A 14,758-nucleotide genomic window follows, 5' to 3' on the forward strand; every position below is an offset into this window, starting at 1 on the left:
CGCTTCCTGTCAACTTAGCACCAGTTACATAATCAGAATGATCTCAGCAAAGACATCGTAGGTATAGATGTCTCCGAGAGTGTAGCTAGCGTTTTCAATGGATCCACACCAGGCATTCATCCCTTGATTGATTTGCACTAGAGTTTCATCCGTTTTTGTATAATACACGGTCATCCCTTTTACACTAGTTTTTATTCTTTTCTCCTGCACAACAATTGACAGGCGCGGTTGAACATACGTTCGTATTGCAAGTAGCAGCAGCCTCCGCTAATCCAGGCCTAAAGCATAGTATTGGGTTCGGTCTCCATTGGAGACTTCAAAGTATCTATTATCTACAAAAAACTCTCATCAATGCTAATCAACGCGAACAAATCTCTTCAACAAAGTAGATTCGAGGAACACCTTGCGGCTGATATTATAGATTAACTCGCTCGTATCAACTGGTCCTCCACGTCGTTATTGTGGCGAGTGATATTATTTTCCCAGTGTTCGAGACCAATGTCAAGCCTGGGGTCAGAAACCTCAAAAGACACACCTCCCCCACGAATTTCCGCCTCGCGGTGAGTCTGCATCACTGTTGTGGGGCCTAGCGACGATAAACCGCCGCGCTTCAAAACCATTCGAGTCGTCTCGACGAGTGCGAGCGACATATTCTCGTAAATTGGTTCAATTAGCGACCGCTTGATGAATACAACACGGCCTTTTTCCACGTACTTTCGCGTCACAACACGCATGACGACACGGAATTCCAAGCCTTCTATGGACAGCGCAAAACAGAAACTCGTCATGTGGGTGTTGCTCTCGGCAGTAAAATTCTACAATAAAAAAGCATACTTCGTGAGCAAGAAGCCGTAACAGCATCAAGGCGAGAACCAGTGGAAACTCACCTGTAAGAAGTAAAGGCTGCTACTTCCGGATTCCATCTTCTCCCGTGTCCAGATCACCTTGGCTGTCTTACGGAGATCGAATGGCAGCGCGTAGCTATCCAGAAATTCCACAAACTTTCCCATAGCCCGGGACTGTAGCGAGTTATTTCTCCGACCACAACAAGGCAGCTCCATCATCCCAGTCTTCTCAAAGAAAGCGTCCACACCTTCATACATCTCGTCCAAACCCGCCACCAGCTGGTTGAACACCTCCTTGTTATTCGCTGGCGGCGTGATGCCTCTGATGTCTAGCCGATACTGCTTGGTGAGGTCCATCGACGACGACACCAGGTCCTCTTTCAACTTCCTCTTGATGGTTCGCTGCAGACTCTTGGCCTGTTGCAGCTGGAGCTTCAAGACTTCGTGCAGCTTGGCGTTCTCCTCTTCACTCCTCTGCCGCACCATCGACTGGCGACCTGCGATCCCCTCCCAGATGACCGACGCCTCCGTCTTGTGTGCAGCTTGTGGCTTGGCTGTACTCTTCAGTCTCAACGTCTCAATAGCGGTGGGGAGGGTCGAGTGCACACCCGCAGCCAATTTCAGGCGCTCGAGCTCGGCCGACAACTGCTTCACCACTTCCCTCAGCGTCAAAACTTCTTCCTTGCGGCGCTGTCGCCACGATTTCTTCTTGTCGGTTGCGATTGGTCTCTCCGGGGAACTGGCGGAGCTGGTGCTGTCGGACCAGGCGACCAATGTATCACACCGCGTCGGGGTCGAGGAATTAGAGGAGACCGTGGGAGCTGGCGCATCAACTTCGTTGTCCATTTCGCAGTCGGCCAGGAACGCCAGCACGGACGACTCGTCCATGAGGAGATCCTCGTCACTTGGGAGCATGGTCGACATACTGCGGGGGTCAGCGGTGGTGTGCCGCGCTGCGAATTGAATTGTCTTGGCACTCGCGCTGGGCTAGCGGGACTGCTGGTCTGACTGACCGCTCTGAACTACTCGTGGAGTGGCGTCTGAAACGGATAGCCTGTAGTATACGGTGCTGACAGGGCTTAAATTAGGCTTAAAAGAACTGTACGAAATGATTTCTCGGTTTATCGGGTGTTGTAGAGGTTTCGGTACTGACTGTACGTCCCACATGGGCAATCATTTAGGACGGAACGAAAGCGGAGTTCTCTGGATTTTATCCAGAGTCCTTAGGCGGCACACAAATAACCGACGACACCACCGTTTACTACTTACTACCTTGGCGGATGCCACTCAGGTGCCATTATTCTCCAATCGAAATACCTGCTGAATATGATTCGTCGGTTCGGTTCAACAGGTGCTTGACTGGACGGTGATATTGAATTACCTGTGCTCTAATCAAATTATGCCGGTGTGTTGACCCATCCAGTTATTATTAAGTTAAAAAAACTATTATTTCAAATAACTCGTACTCCAGTATAATACCTGTGACAGGTAATTTATCTGATCACTCGAGCGACATCCGCGGATTTTTGCCGCGCTCAGGCAACATGCAGTCCTCGTGGAAGGGAGGGCCGTTCATTAAGACAAAGTTGTGCGCCGCACGAAGTGAAGCTCTGAAATTTCGTGGCCTAAATTTGAAGGAGCAGAATTAACAAAGCTACGCCCTGCCTCGATTTGTTTATTTCTCGTAGCCTATGAGACGTGGACGCGGTCGCAGGCAAGCTCTAACAAAGCCATGCTTCGCCCGGAACTGCTCTGGATTTTAATTTGCGGACCGCACAGCACAACAATAGATAAGTTCTTGCTGTAGTATAGTACTGCTCTCATCTTTTTTCTTTAATAACAGGAAATAGGTAGTTTAGTTGTTTCTTCCACCGCACGACTGCCCCAAACGGATATAGTACAGTAGTCGGAGCTAAAACAGAACTACATTGCAATACTAAATAGGAAATTCGCCTTCACTTTTTACCAGTCACACTCCGGTAGAGCACGGTTTGAAACTGATACTCTATTATTGTGCGTTCGATTCAAAATTTTCAAGAGCGATTGGTTGAATCGATCCAGCGAAACCGATCCGCCAATCGCCCGCCTATCATCAGGAATGATATTTATGCATGATTAGAGGCTTTCCTCTTGTAAGCTGGGGGGTTGCAGCTTTGCAGTTCCGGAGTCGCATCATGGTGGCCAGTCACGGAGGTCGCCACGCCAGCCCAGTGTTACGCGTGTCTCGCCGTACCCGTTGCGAAGCCGCGCCCCGACACCAGGCAGATCTCCGTCGACCTCGCAGCCCACAGTGGCTCCACACACATCTCCATCGAAAACAGACACCCGTAGTCAAGGAGCATGACCTCTACAAGTGGATGCAGCAGCGCTTCGGCAGCAGCGGTCTCCAGAGCTACGAGCTCCGGCAGCACCCGTTACAGCTTCGCCTGCACGAGCCGTTGGTCTGTTGTCAGCGCCTGCAGCTACACCAGCTGCATTGCCAGTGGACACGTCGCTGCCACGACCAGGGAGCGCACTTGACGCGGCAGCAGAACCAGACCAAGCAGCTCCAAGTCATCAGTACCAGTTGCTGTTGCGGCTGATCGTGAAGGCGACCATCGCCCAACGCTATACGTCAGCTGAGACCCTCGACGACATCGTTATCAACGGAGGATCCTTCCACGAGATCATTCAGAAGATCGGGAGCTTGTTCAGCGGCCGCATCAAGTGCAGAGCGGTGCGGACGGACGGCGAGTGCTGTCGAGACCTATGAGGTGGGCGAGTGGGAACGTGTCATGCAGTTCAGGGCCAAAAAGAAGGTGGTTGAGTCTACCAAGTCAGAACAGGCATGGAAGCAGTGGCTGCAAAAAATGCGAGGGCATTCAGTGACGCTCGTAATCTACGAGTATGGATTGTCGATTGCCAGAGCTCAAGATCGCGATGAATTTGTTGCAGCCTGCACACAACCTGAGGAGACCGATCGTGCTGGTGCAACCGCTGAGACCTCGTTGCGAGATGTTGTGGAGAGACTCCAAGAGCAATGGGGGGGGGGTGCTACATTCCAAGGTGAGAGTGTTGTTTGGCGTATGTGGGCCAACCATCTCACGCGGAATCTCAACAGGTCGACGTGGGACGCCGCGGTTCATCAACCACCACCAGAGTATATCGCGAATCTGCTTCGACTTGTGGACACCCAGGTGGAGCAACACATGGTCGATGTTACTCGGAAGGCAAATGTGGCTCTAGACGTTGTGGAGGCGACAATTTCCGACCACCAGCAGCTGCGCCAAAAATGGGATTTGTTTGGACAGTATCGCGATAAAAATGAGCGCCGTTTGGAGGTTCGCAAAAGTGTTATCATGGGGTTTCTGCGCGACATCACTCCTCCTGCTCGTGACGAAGTGATCGACCCTCTCCTTCTAATTGAGAACGTCGAAGACAGAGCACGCAGAGTGAGAAAAGAAAGAGGATTGCCTGTTGACAAGTTTAAGCTACTCTTACTATTCTAGTTCCGTAAATTCTAATTCATCTTGGTTGCTTTAGCTAGCGGCGGGTTCGGCTCTGTTCTCATTTGAAAGAGGTCCAACAGGATCGAAGTAACCTTGTTTCTTCCATCCGCAGTGGTCAAACACCTTGCTCATGTCAAAAGCTTTAAAGCGTTGAAACGTCCGAACGACGAATGGAGTTAAATCTCGCCCGCTAGCTTCTGAGTAGTGCCATCGAAAAGAACGCTTGACGTATCCGAAGAGGAACTCGATAGGATCAAAGAACGGACAATACACCGGCAGGAAGATCACATCGACACCGACATTTCGTCGATAGTGAATAATTTCAGGGTGACGGATGGTTGTCTCCATCCATGATCCAGATTGAATTCGGCCCAGGGTACTGGCGTATCGGCCCCTTCTCCGCGTGCACCAGGTCTTGACAGCACTTGGTGAACCCCAGCCGATCGAACGTGCCTTCCGAATTGAAGTAGTCGATAATGCCGTTGACGCCTATAAAGGCCAGGATCAATAGCCGGGGTTTTCTCTCGAAATCGCCACGGACGGGAATTTTTTTTCCCTCGGACGGTGTAGCCTCGCTGGCGAACCATCCCTCTGTTGTAGAATGACACCTCGTCGAGGAAAACGTGGTTCTGGTGGTTCCAGTCGAGGTGGCTGAGTTCTTCCACGAAACGGAAGACGTCTAGCTCCTTGATGTGAATCGCCCTGCGCTCCAACACCTTCCACGTCAGACCAATCGAGTGGATAATGTGCCACACTGAGGCCTTGGAGATCTCGGTGCCGTGAGCTCGTCTGAAGGCATCCTGATCTTCATCTAAGTAGGAGAGGGGATGGAGCTGGTAGTAGTTAAACAGCCAGATGCGTTGCTGGTTCGTGTACTTCCTCTCTCGGGTGGTCCGAGCACGCTGGAACACTCCGGTCTCGTAGTAGATTTGCAGCCAATTGCCGGTCGTGTGCTCGGTCTTATTAAAGACGTGGGCGAGATGGTTTCTGGTATACCCGAGCTTGAGGTGCGCGTAGAGGCAGTGGTAGACAGTGCTGGGGTGCGCGTGCTGCCGCGTTACCGCTGCCTCCATCTTGAGTTGACTGTGCTGAGTGCACACTCGGACGCTTATGTCGAATATTGGCCAATTAGCGTCTAAGTTTAATTCGCCGCCTGATTTCGTGACCAGAGCCAAACCGCACCCGTTTGGAAATTTTGGACAGAATTGACAATATTAGTACGTTAGACTGGACATGCATATGGGTCTGCACAAGGAACTGTGTCAATAATACGGACGTGTTAGCCCGCGCGGACCGTATTGATACGATGAACCAAAATTGTCTGGATTATTGGTCAGATAATTTTATTCTACACCCAAATTGTTGCACTTTCGCAACCTAAGTCGCACGTTTTGATCGAGAAATATTGGCAATCCGTGAATCTTGAGAAAGTGCCCTCAAGCCACCTATGTTGTAAAGTTTCGTTCAATTCACTTGATCATGGCATGCATTCTTTTTACGTTTCATTTTACTTTCCGCGCTCAAGGTGCACTCCAGTCCACATGTATGAGTTTCTCTATCCTCCGTACCTGCGGCTACGGCTGTAGTATATTTGTCTGGTTTAGTGGAAGAATAGCCATTTACAGATCAAGCTCTGCTGTGTCCAAAGCTGCACGAGCAACTCCCCGAGCATTGTGAAGTAGATATCAAGTGGGCGTCTGAACAGGCAAAGCAAATCAAGGCATACACTTCGTTGGAGCAACCAATTTGAGTTTCTTTTCAACACAAACAATACAAACCATGCCCTCGACTACTCGGTGAATCATCAAAATGAACGTGTCAGACAAATATATATTGTGTGTTACTTTCATTTAATGAAGTCCGCGCGGAGCGGGGCGGTGTCTGGGGAAACAAGACCAGAGCTCGGATCCCACTTGATGCCGGAAAATGTTTCGACGATCGATTCGGCTGGAATACACACTGTAGCACAACAAAAAACAAAAGGGATATTGCGAAATTCTCGTCCACTTCTGCCGCAGCTCATCATGGCGGTCATGCGCGCGTTTCATCTTGCCAAACTAGGCAATCCATCATGGCGGTCACGCACAGTTTCACCTTGCCAAACTAGGCAATCACCGGGGGTCACGCACCATAGCGCTCTTGCGTATTATATATATCACCCAATTCTATCAGGATTCATAGCTCGATCGAGCAACCGTCCCGGTTTAACCCCTCCAGCGCGAGGCCTTTTGGTTCTCACCATCTCACCTATTCCTACACACGTTAAGGTTTGGCAATAGGATGTGCATGCATACTGTAACCTTATTAAATTTTATCGTGTCTGTAGCAAAGCCGGTTCACCCCCCCCCCCTCCCACCCCTATATGCGCTATCGTGTCGCTGTCTTGCAAAAGTGTCTCATTAAAGACACGATTTCAACCGTATCGTGTCTGTTGAGTACATAATCTGCACACACAAAGATATAAATAGTGCGAAAGAAAAGGCAGGCTTCTGGCGACATGTCGGAGCAAGTAACAGATGGAAATGCACAAACAAAAAGTATATTCAATGCAAGTAAAAAAAAGAGTCAGAGACCGACTTCTCGCCATCAACGACACGCGCGCTTGTGCTGAGACGAAGTGTCACTTCTCCCTTCATTGCTGGATTCGCCCGAGAACCCGCCATCGCTAGCATTGCCACCGGTACGTTTCTTAGGCTTTCGGGCTCGAATCTTGCGTTTGTTCCGTGATTGAGGAATCAATGAACCATTTTCCAATGCTTGTGCCAGATCTCGAAGCACGACATTGCCACTCCGTTGCTTGAGTGCTTCACCTTGTTGCAGAGAAGCACTCGAGCTGCCAGAGCGGTTTTCGACGCCGACTTTAGCTTGCACTCGCTACAGAAGAAGGTTGTCTCGCCGCTACGTGCTTCCCCGTCCTTCTTGAGCACTGAGCATACCTTGCAAGCGCGTTGGCGGCGTTTACTAGCCTGATTAGCGCCTCCCACTCTCCACTCATCGGTCTGAATTGGAACATGCTTAGCATTGGCTTCGCGCGCCATTGTAGGTGTTGACTGGAGCCCCCGGTGCCTCAGCAGTTGACGCCAGTCCTCAGGTTGTAGCTGGCACAGCTCCAGGTGACTGCTTTAGGATCTGGACGTGTGGCAGCTTTGGGTTGCCTTCGCGAACTTGATGGCAGTTGAACACGATGTAGGCATTGATAATGACGAGGTCGATCAGACCAAGAAACAGTGACTTGTAGTATTTCTTGTAACGCAGAGCAAGCTGCGGGGAGTATCTGTAGACACACATTGTATCAGACACGATAAGTAAAAGTCTATAAAGCGTAGAATACACGATAAGAAACCTTGCCTTTGTATTCGTAGTTGATCGTGCACGTCTACGCCTCCCATGAACGTCTGATAGTCTTTCACGACCCTTGGGGCCATCACTTCAGCCCCTTCTCCTGTCAGGGGGTCACGCCGCACAATTCGGTCCTGCTTCGATCTTTCTCCAGTCGCCAGCACGTGGACGCCTTGTTTGTCCCAGCACCGGATTGCCTTCATTTCAGGAAAGTGAACTGAGGTAGTGTAGTGGGTCTAACTTGACTCACTACGTTTGCTTACACGTTGCGCTACGTGTATGAGGAAGCGTAAGTACTTAGTAATTACTTAGGTTAATTATATTTGAATACACAAATATAATTTAAATCAGATAAGATTCCAAGTAGCTAGTTTAAGGTAAAATGAGAACTGTATTGTTTGTAAATTGATCTTCCTCCTAAATCTGCTAAAACTGTTTATCATCTATAAAAGGGGTTGACAGCGGCTGGCTGTCAGAGCCCCGCTAATATGCATGTCTCTGATTGGTAGAAAGATGCTGCTTTCTACCAATAGGATCTTTGGGTAGGTGTGGACCACTCATTGTGGTGGCCCACTTCAATGTATCCATTGGTGTGACGTACACCAAGGTGAGGAAGTATCTAAAACTTTTAACAGATATTTTATCTGTTAAAATCACAAGTGGCTTGTAGCCACTTGTACGTGTAACCCCGTTACACCGCCCCCCCCCCTTAAGGTTAGACGCGCGCTGTCTCCGCACGTCAATTTTCTGAATTGACCATTCGTCAATTCTCCCCGTTTGGAGAAGAAATCCGCGCTCATTCAACGATGAGCGCGCCTCAAGAGAAGAAGACTCCGAAGTCGGTGGAGAGTCATCTCTCCATCGATGACTACTTCGAGCGCCAGAAGGCGAAGTATGGCGACGTCGTCGACTTCGATGACGACGATGATGACATGGAGGACGAGGAGGACTCGTCCTCAAAGCGCAAAGACTCAGTGTCGAGCGAACCGTTCGACCCTCATGCCAAGAACATTCGTCCGCGTGAAGGAGACGAATCGGACGCTTCGAGTTCGAAGCGTTCGCGAACTGAGAACGATACCCCACTCGCTTCCGCTGGGGCTCTCAGTACTCCGCGCGCTGCGCCTGCAGCGTGCGATCCATGGATGCCGTCCGCGTCCGAGATCGCGGACCGGTATGGAAACTCGGTACCTCCGAATGAGGTGCCGCTGTACGTATGCAGCGCCATCAAAGATGACGCTGTGGCTGCCGAGCTGCACTTTGATGCGGAAACGCATCAAAGGCGCGATTATTACATCGGACTCTTCCATGAACTCCGATGGTTTCAAAGCAAGCAGACATCTTCTCGCAGCAAAGTGCCCGAGTGGCAGGCACTTTGTCAAAGTTGGAGCGCTTTTGTTGAGAACTTCAACAAGAAGCCGAGTGCTTACCGTGATCGGATTAAGCAAGCGCGTGATCGCTTAGAGACGTACTCGAAGCGTGGAAAGTTGGAGCAATTCCACGTTGCTGCGGAGGAGGCTAATGTGCCGTGCGCTGTGCCCGAGGGCTTTCAGTGCACGAAGTGCTTCCCAGGCGCGGTCCGCTTGAGCGACCGCGACCTGAACGGGTACACGTCGTTCCGTGTGCCCGAGAGTCTCAAAGAGCTCCGTGCTAAGTTCTTAGCACGTGAGGGTTCGGGCGCTAGCGATGATCGCAGCGCTCGTACTACTTCCGCTGCACCAGCGCGTACTGCTCCTCGTACGCCCTCACCATTTCCGGAACGTCCTCCAGCAAGACGTTCCGCGGCTCCCATGTACCTTGATGGGGAGGAAATCCTCTCCAACGAATACGAAAACGAGCCCCTTGAGGGTTCGTTTTCGGGATACTATGGTCAACAATCCGCTCAACAATCCAGCGGGTTGAGCCGCGGGCGTCACGGATCGGCGGTGGCGGGGGTGGGAACACGCCCCGGGTATGATCAGCCCCGGGCTGATCAGTATGCGCCTCTCCACGACCGGGTGACCGCCGTGGAGCGTTTGCAGGGCGCTGAGTTCGCCGCTCTGAAGCAGGAGCTGGCGAACCAGAAGGCCCAAGTCGCGGCGGTCTCGCAGACCGCCTCGAATATCCAGGTCGAGCTGGGGACCCAGATGAAGGGGTTGCTCCAGCGCGTCCGCGCGCTGGAGGAGAGGTTGCTCGTCGCCGAGGCCAAGTCCTCCGCTTCTGCCTCGGCTCCTGCCGAGGCTTCGGGTCAGCCGAGCTAGATGGCTCGTGCTGCAGGTATGGCTTCAGCCGTCCGACGTAAAAGGTCGGATGGAGGCGCATGCTAGACGGTATGTCTAGCGTGTAAGTGTTGCCGTGCCGTGCCAACACAGCGAACGGCCCGATGAAGCGCGGAGCAAGCTTACTTGCTCCGAAATCGGAAACTGTATATTTAGGCAGAGTTTGAGTAGCTAACAAAATCAATGAACTAACTTTGAATTCATTTGTGTTGCCTCTGCCCATATTGTCTGCGTTCAGCTTCTGTTGATCAACAGAAGCTGCTATTGCATCTTGGACAAACCGAATCACGGCTTGTCTTTTGGTAAGGAAGTTGATTGCATCCGAGCTGAAGTCATGCAGTTCGTTCTCCGTTTGAGGCCCGACCTCTTGCGTGGTTCTTCGCGGTGGCTGCGCCCTGCACATACCCGTGGTCTTTGTCCTTGTTGTTGGAGGAGTCTGCGCCCTGCGCAGACTCATGTGGTTTGTTCGTTGTTGCAGCTGACACTGTGCAAGTGTCAGCGGTTTTCTGCGGCTGCTGTATTGCAGTCGTAGATCCTCCCCTGCTTAAAGTGGGAGCCATCACTCCGAGTAATCTCGGTAGACGTGGATGCCGCATGGCATTCACGTAGAACGGTGTATGCCCGGTCGAGGCATGCACTGAGTTATTGATGGCAAACTCTGCCATCGATAAGCACTCGCTCCAGTATTGGAACGAGTGAGCGTAGCTCTTCAACATATCGACGAGCACGCGATTCACGCGCTCGGTTTGGCCGTCCGTCTGCGGATGATCCGCAGTCGACATTGAAAGCTGGCTCCCAAGAAGTGTAAACACTTCTTGCCACAGGTGCGCTGTGAAGCGCGGGTCTCTGTCCGACGCGATGTCGGTCGGCATGCCATGATGTTTGAACACCATGTCAACGAACAGACGGGCCGTCTGCTTCGCAGTCACTTCTGCCGGCACCGCAGCAAGATGTACCATCTTGCTGAAGCGGTCGACGAAGGCCACAACACTGGTATTCCCTCCGCTGTCCGGGGGAAGACCAAAGATGAAGTCCAAAGACATGGCCTTCCAACACTCCGACGGAGTCGGGTAGTGATTGCAAGAGAGCCTGCGCCATTCGCGCAGGCTTTACGCGTTGGCATACCTCGCAAGCACGGATGTACTTGCGCACCCACTTATACTGGTGGTGCCAGTAGAAGTCGCGCGTGAGAAGGACGTAAGTCTTCTCACGTCCGAGATGTCCCGCTGTCGGGGCATCATGATACTCGTACATGATCCTGAGTCGCAGGTCATGGTCATTTGGCACGACAACGCGATCCGCGTTGTCGTCGACTGCGTTATAAAGCAGTATTCCGTCGTGCACTCGAAAGCGGTGTGCACGCGCACGAAGGTGCTTGGGCAGCTTCTGACGGGACTTGTCAGAAGGCGCTGTGCCATAGGCCAGCAAGAGCTTCGCGTCCGCGTCGTGCGCGTACGCGGCCTTCACGTCGTCCAGCAGAGACGACGTGGGTGTGCTCGACCGCATGGCGTCAATGGCATTGACGTCAGCAGCTTCTGTATAATCCGGCCGACGTGATAACGCGTCGGCCACTACATTCAATCTTCCGGGTTTGTATTCGACCCGGAAGTTATATTCCTAGAAAAAATGAGAGCCATCACGCCATTCTTTGTGATATGTGAGGTGACTTCACTGCAGTGTGCAGTGATGCATGGTCGGTGTAGACCACAAACGGTCTACTTCCAAGCAAATACACTCGGAATTTCGCGAGTGCATCTTTCATGGCAAGGAGTTCCTTGTCATTCACCGGATAGTTGCGCTCAGCTGGCTTCAGCTGACGCGATTGGTAGTAGACGACACGATCACGGCCCTCGTGATCGTGCTGCATCAACGCGCATCCGATCGCGAAATCGGATGCGTCACACACTACGTGAAATGGGCGATCTTGGTCAGCCACTGCCAAGATCGGCGCCTCAGTCAAGCCCCGCTTGACTGCATCGAATGCCTTTTGGCAATCGGGTGTCCAATTCCACACAGCTTCCTTCTTAAGAAGCTGTGACAGCGGGCGGATCTTGCCCGCATAATCCTCCACGTACTTGCACAAGTACGTGGCCAAGCCAAGGAACTGCCTCAGTTCCTTGACACTTGAAGGCGTTGGCCATTCGTTAATCACTCTGACCTTTTCCGGGTCAGGGCGAACACCATTCTTCCCTACGAGACACCCGAGGACGGGTATCTCGCTCGCCCCGAAGATACACTTCTTCAGGTTCGCGTAGAGCTTATGCTTTCGCATAAGCTCAAGTAGCTTCCGGAGATGCACCCTGTGCATCTCTACGTCGGTCTTCCCGTCCACAGCCCGGCTGTGGATGAACACATCATCGAAGTAGCTCGGTGCGAAGTCGCGCACCGAGCGCAACAAGTACGTCACGCACCTGTTGAAGGTCGCAGGGGCGTTCTTAAGTCCCTGTGGCATTACTAGCCACTCCCAGAGCATGCCACTTGGCGTGCTCACTGCCGTGAGAGGGATATCGCTCTCACGCATTAGGATCTGATAGAATCCATCTCGCAAGTCGAGAGCACTGTAAACGGTGCTCCCGGCCATCGAATCGATGATAACATCTTTTCCTGGTATCGGCGTCTGCGCCGGTACCGTCGCATCGTCCAGCTTGTTATACGCATGAACGATGCGCCATCCGCCCTGTGGCTTTTTGACACAGAACGTCGGAGCACTGTGCGGGGACTTTGATTCCCGCACTTGTCCTGCTTTGCGACGACTTTCAAAGAAGTCGTCGATTGCTTTTACTTGCTCTCGCGGCAGTGGCCACTGCCGCGTGACACAGTACTTCGTGCCCGGCACGAGATCAATCTCGTGCTGAATGCCCTTATCCTGCGGAAGCTCCGCAGGAATCTCTTCCGGGAGTACGTCTTTGTACTCCCTCAATAATTCGTAATAGGGACTCGACTTCAGCGAGTCCCGACCTTGTTCCTCGAAGCGCTCTCGCTTCGTCTTCGCACTGAGAGTGTCTTCACTCTCAGTGGTACTTCCCATGAAGAGCTGCCTCAGCTCTTCGCTCTCGCTCTCCGTTCTTTTGCTGTTCGAAAGAACGCAGACCTGCTCGATGCGTCCATCGTGCAAGTCGCGCGTGAATCGCTTCCAGCTCATGGCTGGAAGCGAAGTCAACTCCGACGCTGTCGTCGGAGGATTAGCGAGTTTCATTTCACGATACTGGAATCCAGTATCGGTGCGCGTCAAGACGCTTAGCGTCTCGACGTCCGGCGCCACCGCCTCAGTCTGCTCAGCAGACCGTTCTCGTGGTGTCTCGGTCCCGGACCGAGACTTGCGCAGCGTTATCCGCATGCGCCGTCTTCTTGTTGTGCGGAGCCCGGCTCCGCACAGTTGTTCTTCTGGTCCAGGCCCGGCCATGGACGGTTGTTCACCGGCGGACCCTGTCCGCCGGCGCGCGGTATCAAGCCCGACTTGACCGCATTTTCCTTCGTGCAGCCCGGCTGCACGGAAATGTGTTCCTTCGCCGGCAGACCCTGTCTGCGGGCGCGCGATATCAAGCCCGGCTTGATCGCATGGCGCTTCGTCGTGCAGCCCGGCTGCACGACAGCATGCAAATTGCGTCAGTGCGGTACGTTTGCAACCGTCCGCACTGTTTGCAGCGTCGACCCCCGGAGCCGACGCGTCGTTGTCGACCTGACCTCTTCGGGTCAGGGACCGTCCCTTACACGCTTGAACGTGGGTATTGGTTCCCGGAACCAGTACATCTTTTACTTCTGACGTCGGCAGCATTGCCGACGTTGGTCTCTCTTGTGCGCGCCCTCGCGCACTTCTTGGGCACTCCGGGACAGCAGCGTTAAGTGCTGTCTCGACTGGTGAGCCGCGCGCACCTGCTGGTGCGTGCGCTGCGGTAACAGGGTCATCGCTCTCTGTTCCGCTGTCGCGACCGAAGCGCCCGAGCGTGCGCTTCTTCCAGTCTATCACCGGATCATGCCGTGCAAGCCACGGCATGCCCATTACCACGTCGAACTTATCGTCCAGGTCCAGGACGATAAAGTGTTCGACAAACAGTCGTTGTTTGTACGAGAAGCGCACGTTCACGACGCGCTTCTCAGTCTTCACGATGGCACCTGTTGCCAGTCGTACCTCCAGAAGACTTCGAGGTACATTTACCTCCTCGAAGTCAAGTCTCGGCGGGCTTCGTAGTCGAACAAAGTTGTTCGACGCGCCTGAATCTACCAAAGCTCGAAGAGAGCCACTTGCTTTCTTCGAGTAAACCTTCAAGATGACTAGGTTCGGCCTGTCATCTTGTTTCTTGCAGCGAGAGCTAGTCTCACTGGGGGCTGCAGTCCTCAGTGTCGCGTGCCCGATGTCGGCACGCGCGACTGCATTACCAGTAGGGCGCCCCGCGCCTACTGGATGTTCGCGTTTTTTGTTGGTCCGCGGCGATGCCTAGCATCGCCACGACGGCCACCTCCAGGGGGCATGGGAGCTGTGCACTCCCGTGCAAAGTGACCGATCCTTCCGCAACGGAAGCATTGCACGTTACCTCCCTGCTGCTGGTAACCAGCAGTTGTTGCGTTCGAGAGGTCCATAGGCTCTGGACTTCCCGTCCTCACTACTGGGCGCGGTAGAGGCCTCGGTACGTTTACGTGGAGTTTAGCCTGTCGCAGGCTAAACTCTTCTTGCATGGCAAGGGTGATTGCAGCTTCAAGAGTACTCGGGTACTCTCGGAAGAGATAGGTCTTCACGGGCCCATCTCTAAGTCCCTTCATGAACGTGACGACCTTGGTCGCCTCGTCAATCGGATTGGTCACGATATTTGAGACCAAGTATCGTGCGCACTGC

General features: G+C 52.8%; 2 protein-coding genes across 2 annotated transcripts; both read right to left on the reverse strand.

Moving 5' to 3' along the window:
* Window positions 1–422: 422 nt before the first annotated feature.
* IUM83_11054 (uncharacterized protein) lies at window positions 423–1,769 on the reverse strand (the record flags this gene model as incomplete). The annotated part of the gene is made up of 2 exons (XM_067935593.1): window positions 423–815; window positions 888–1,769. 2 exons carry the CDS (start codon window positions 1,767–1,769, stop codon window positions 423–425), a joined length of 1,275 nt encoding a protein of 424 aa, XP_067798755.1.
* Window positions 1,770–4,655: 2,886 nt separating this feature from the next.
* Window positions 4,656–5,406, reverse strand: IUM83_11055 (Choline/Carnitine O-acyltransferase; the record flags this gene model as incomplete). The annotated part of the gene is made up of 2 exons (XM_067935594.1): window positions 4,656–4,822; window positions 4,875–5,406. 2 exons carry the CDS (start codon window positions 5,404–5,406, stop codon window positions 4,656–4,658), a joined length of 699 nt encoding a protein of 232 aa, XP_067798843.1.
* Between the last annotated feature and the right edge of the window lie 9,352 nt (window positions 5,407–14,758).

The sequence above is a fragment of the Phytophthora cinnamomi genome, assembly GCF_018691715.1.
Source record: "Phytophthora cinnamomi strain GKB4 chromosome Unknown Contig7, whole genome shotgun sequence".
In the NCBI taxonomy this organism is placed as follows: Eukaryota; Oomycota; class Peronosporomycetes; order Peronosporales; family Peronosporaceae; genus Phytophthora; species Phytophthora cinnamomi.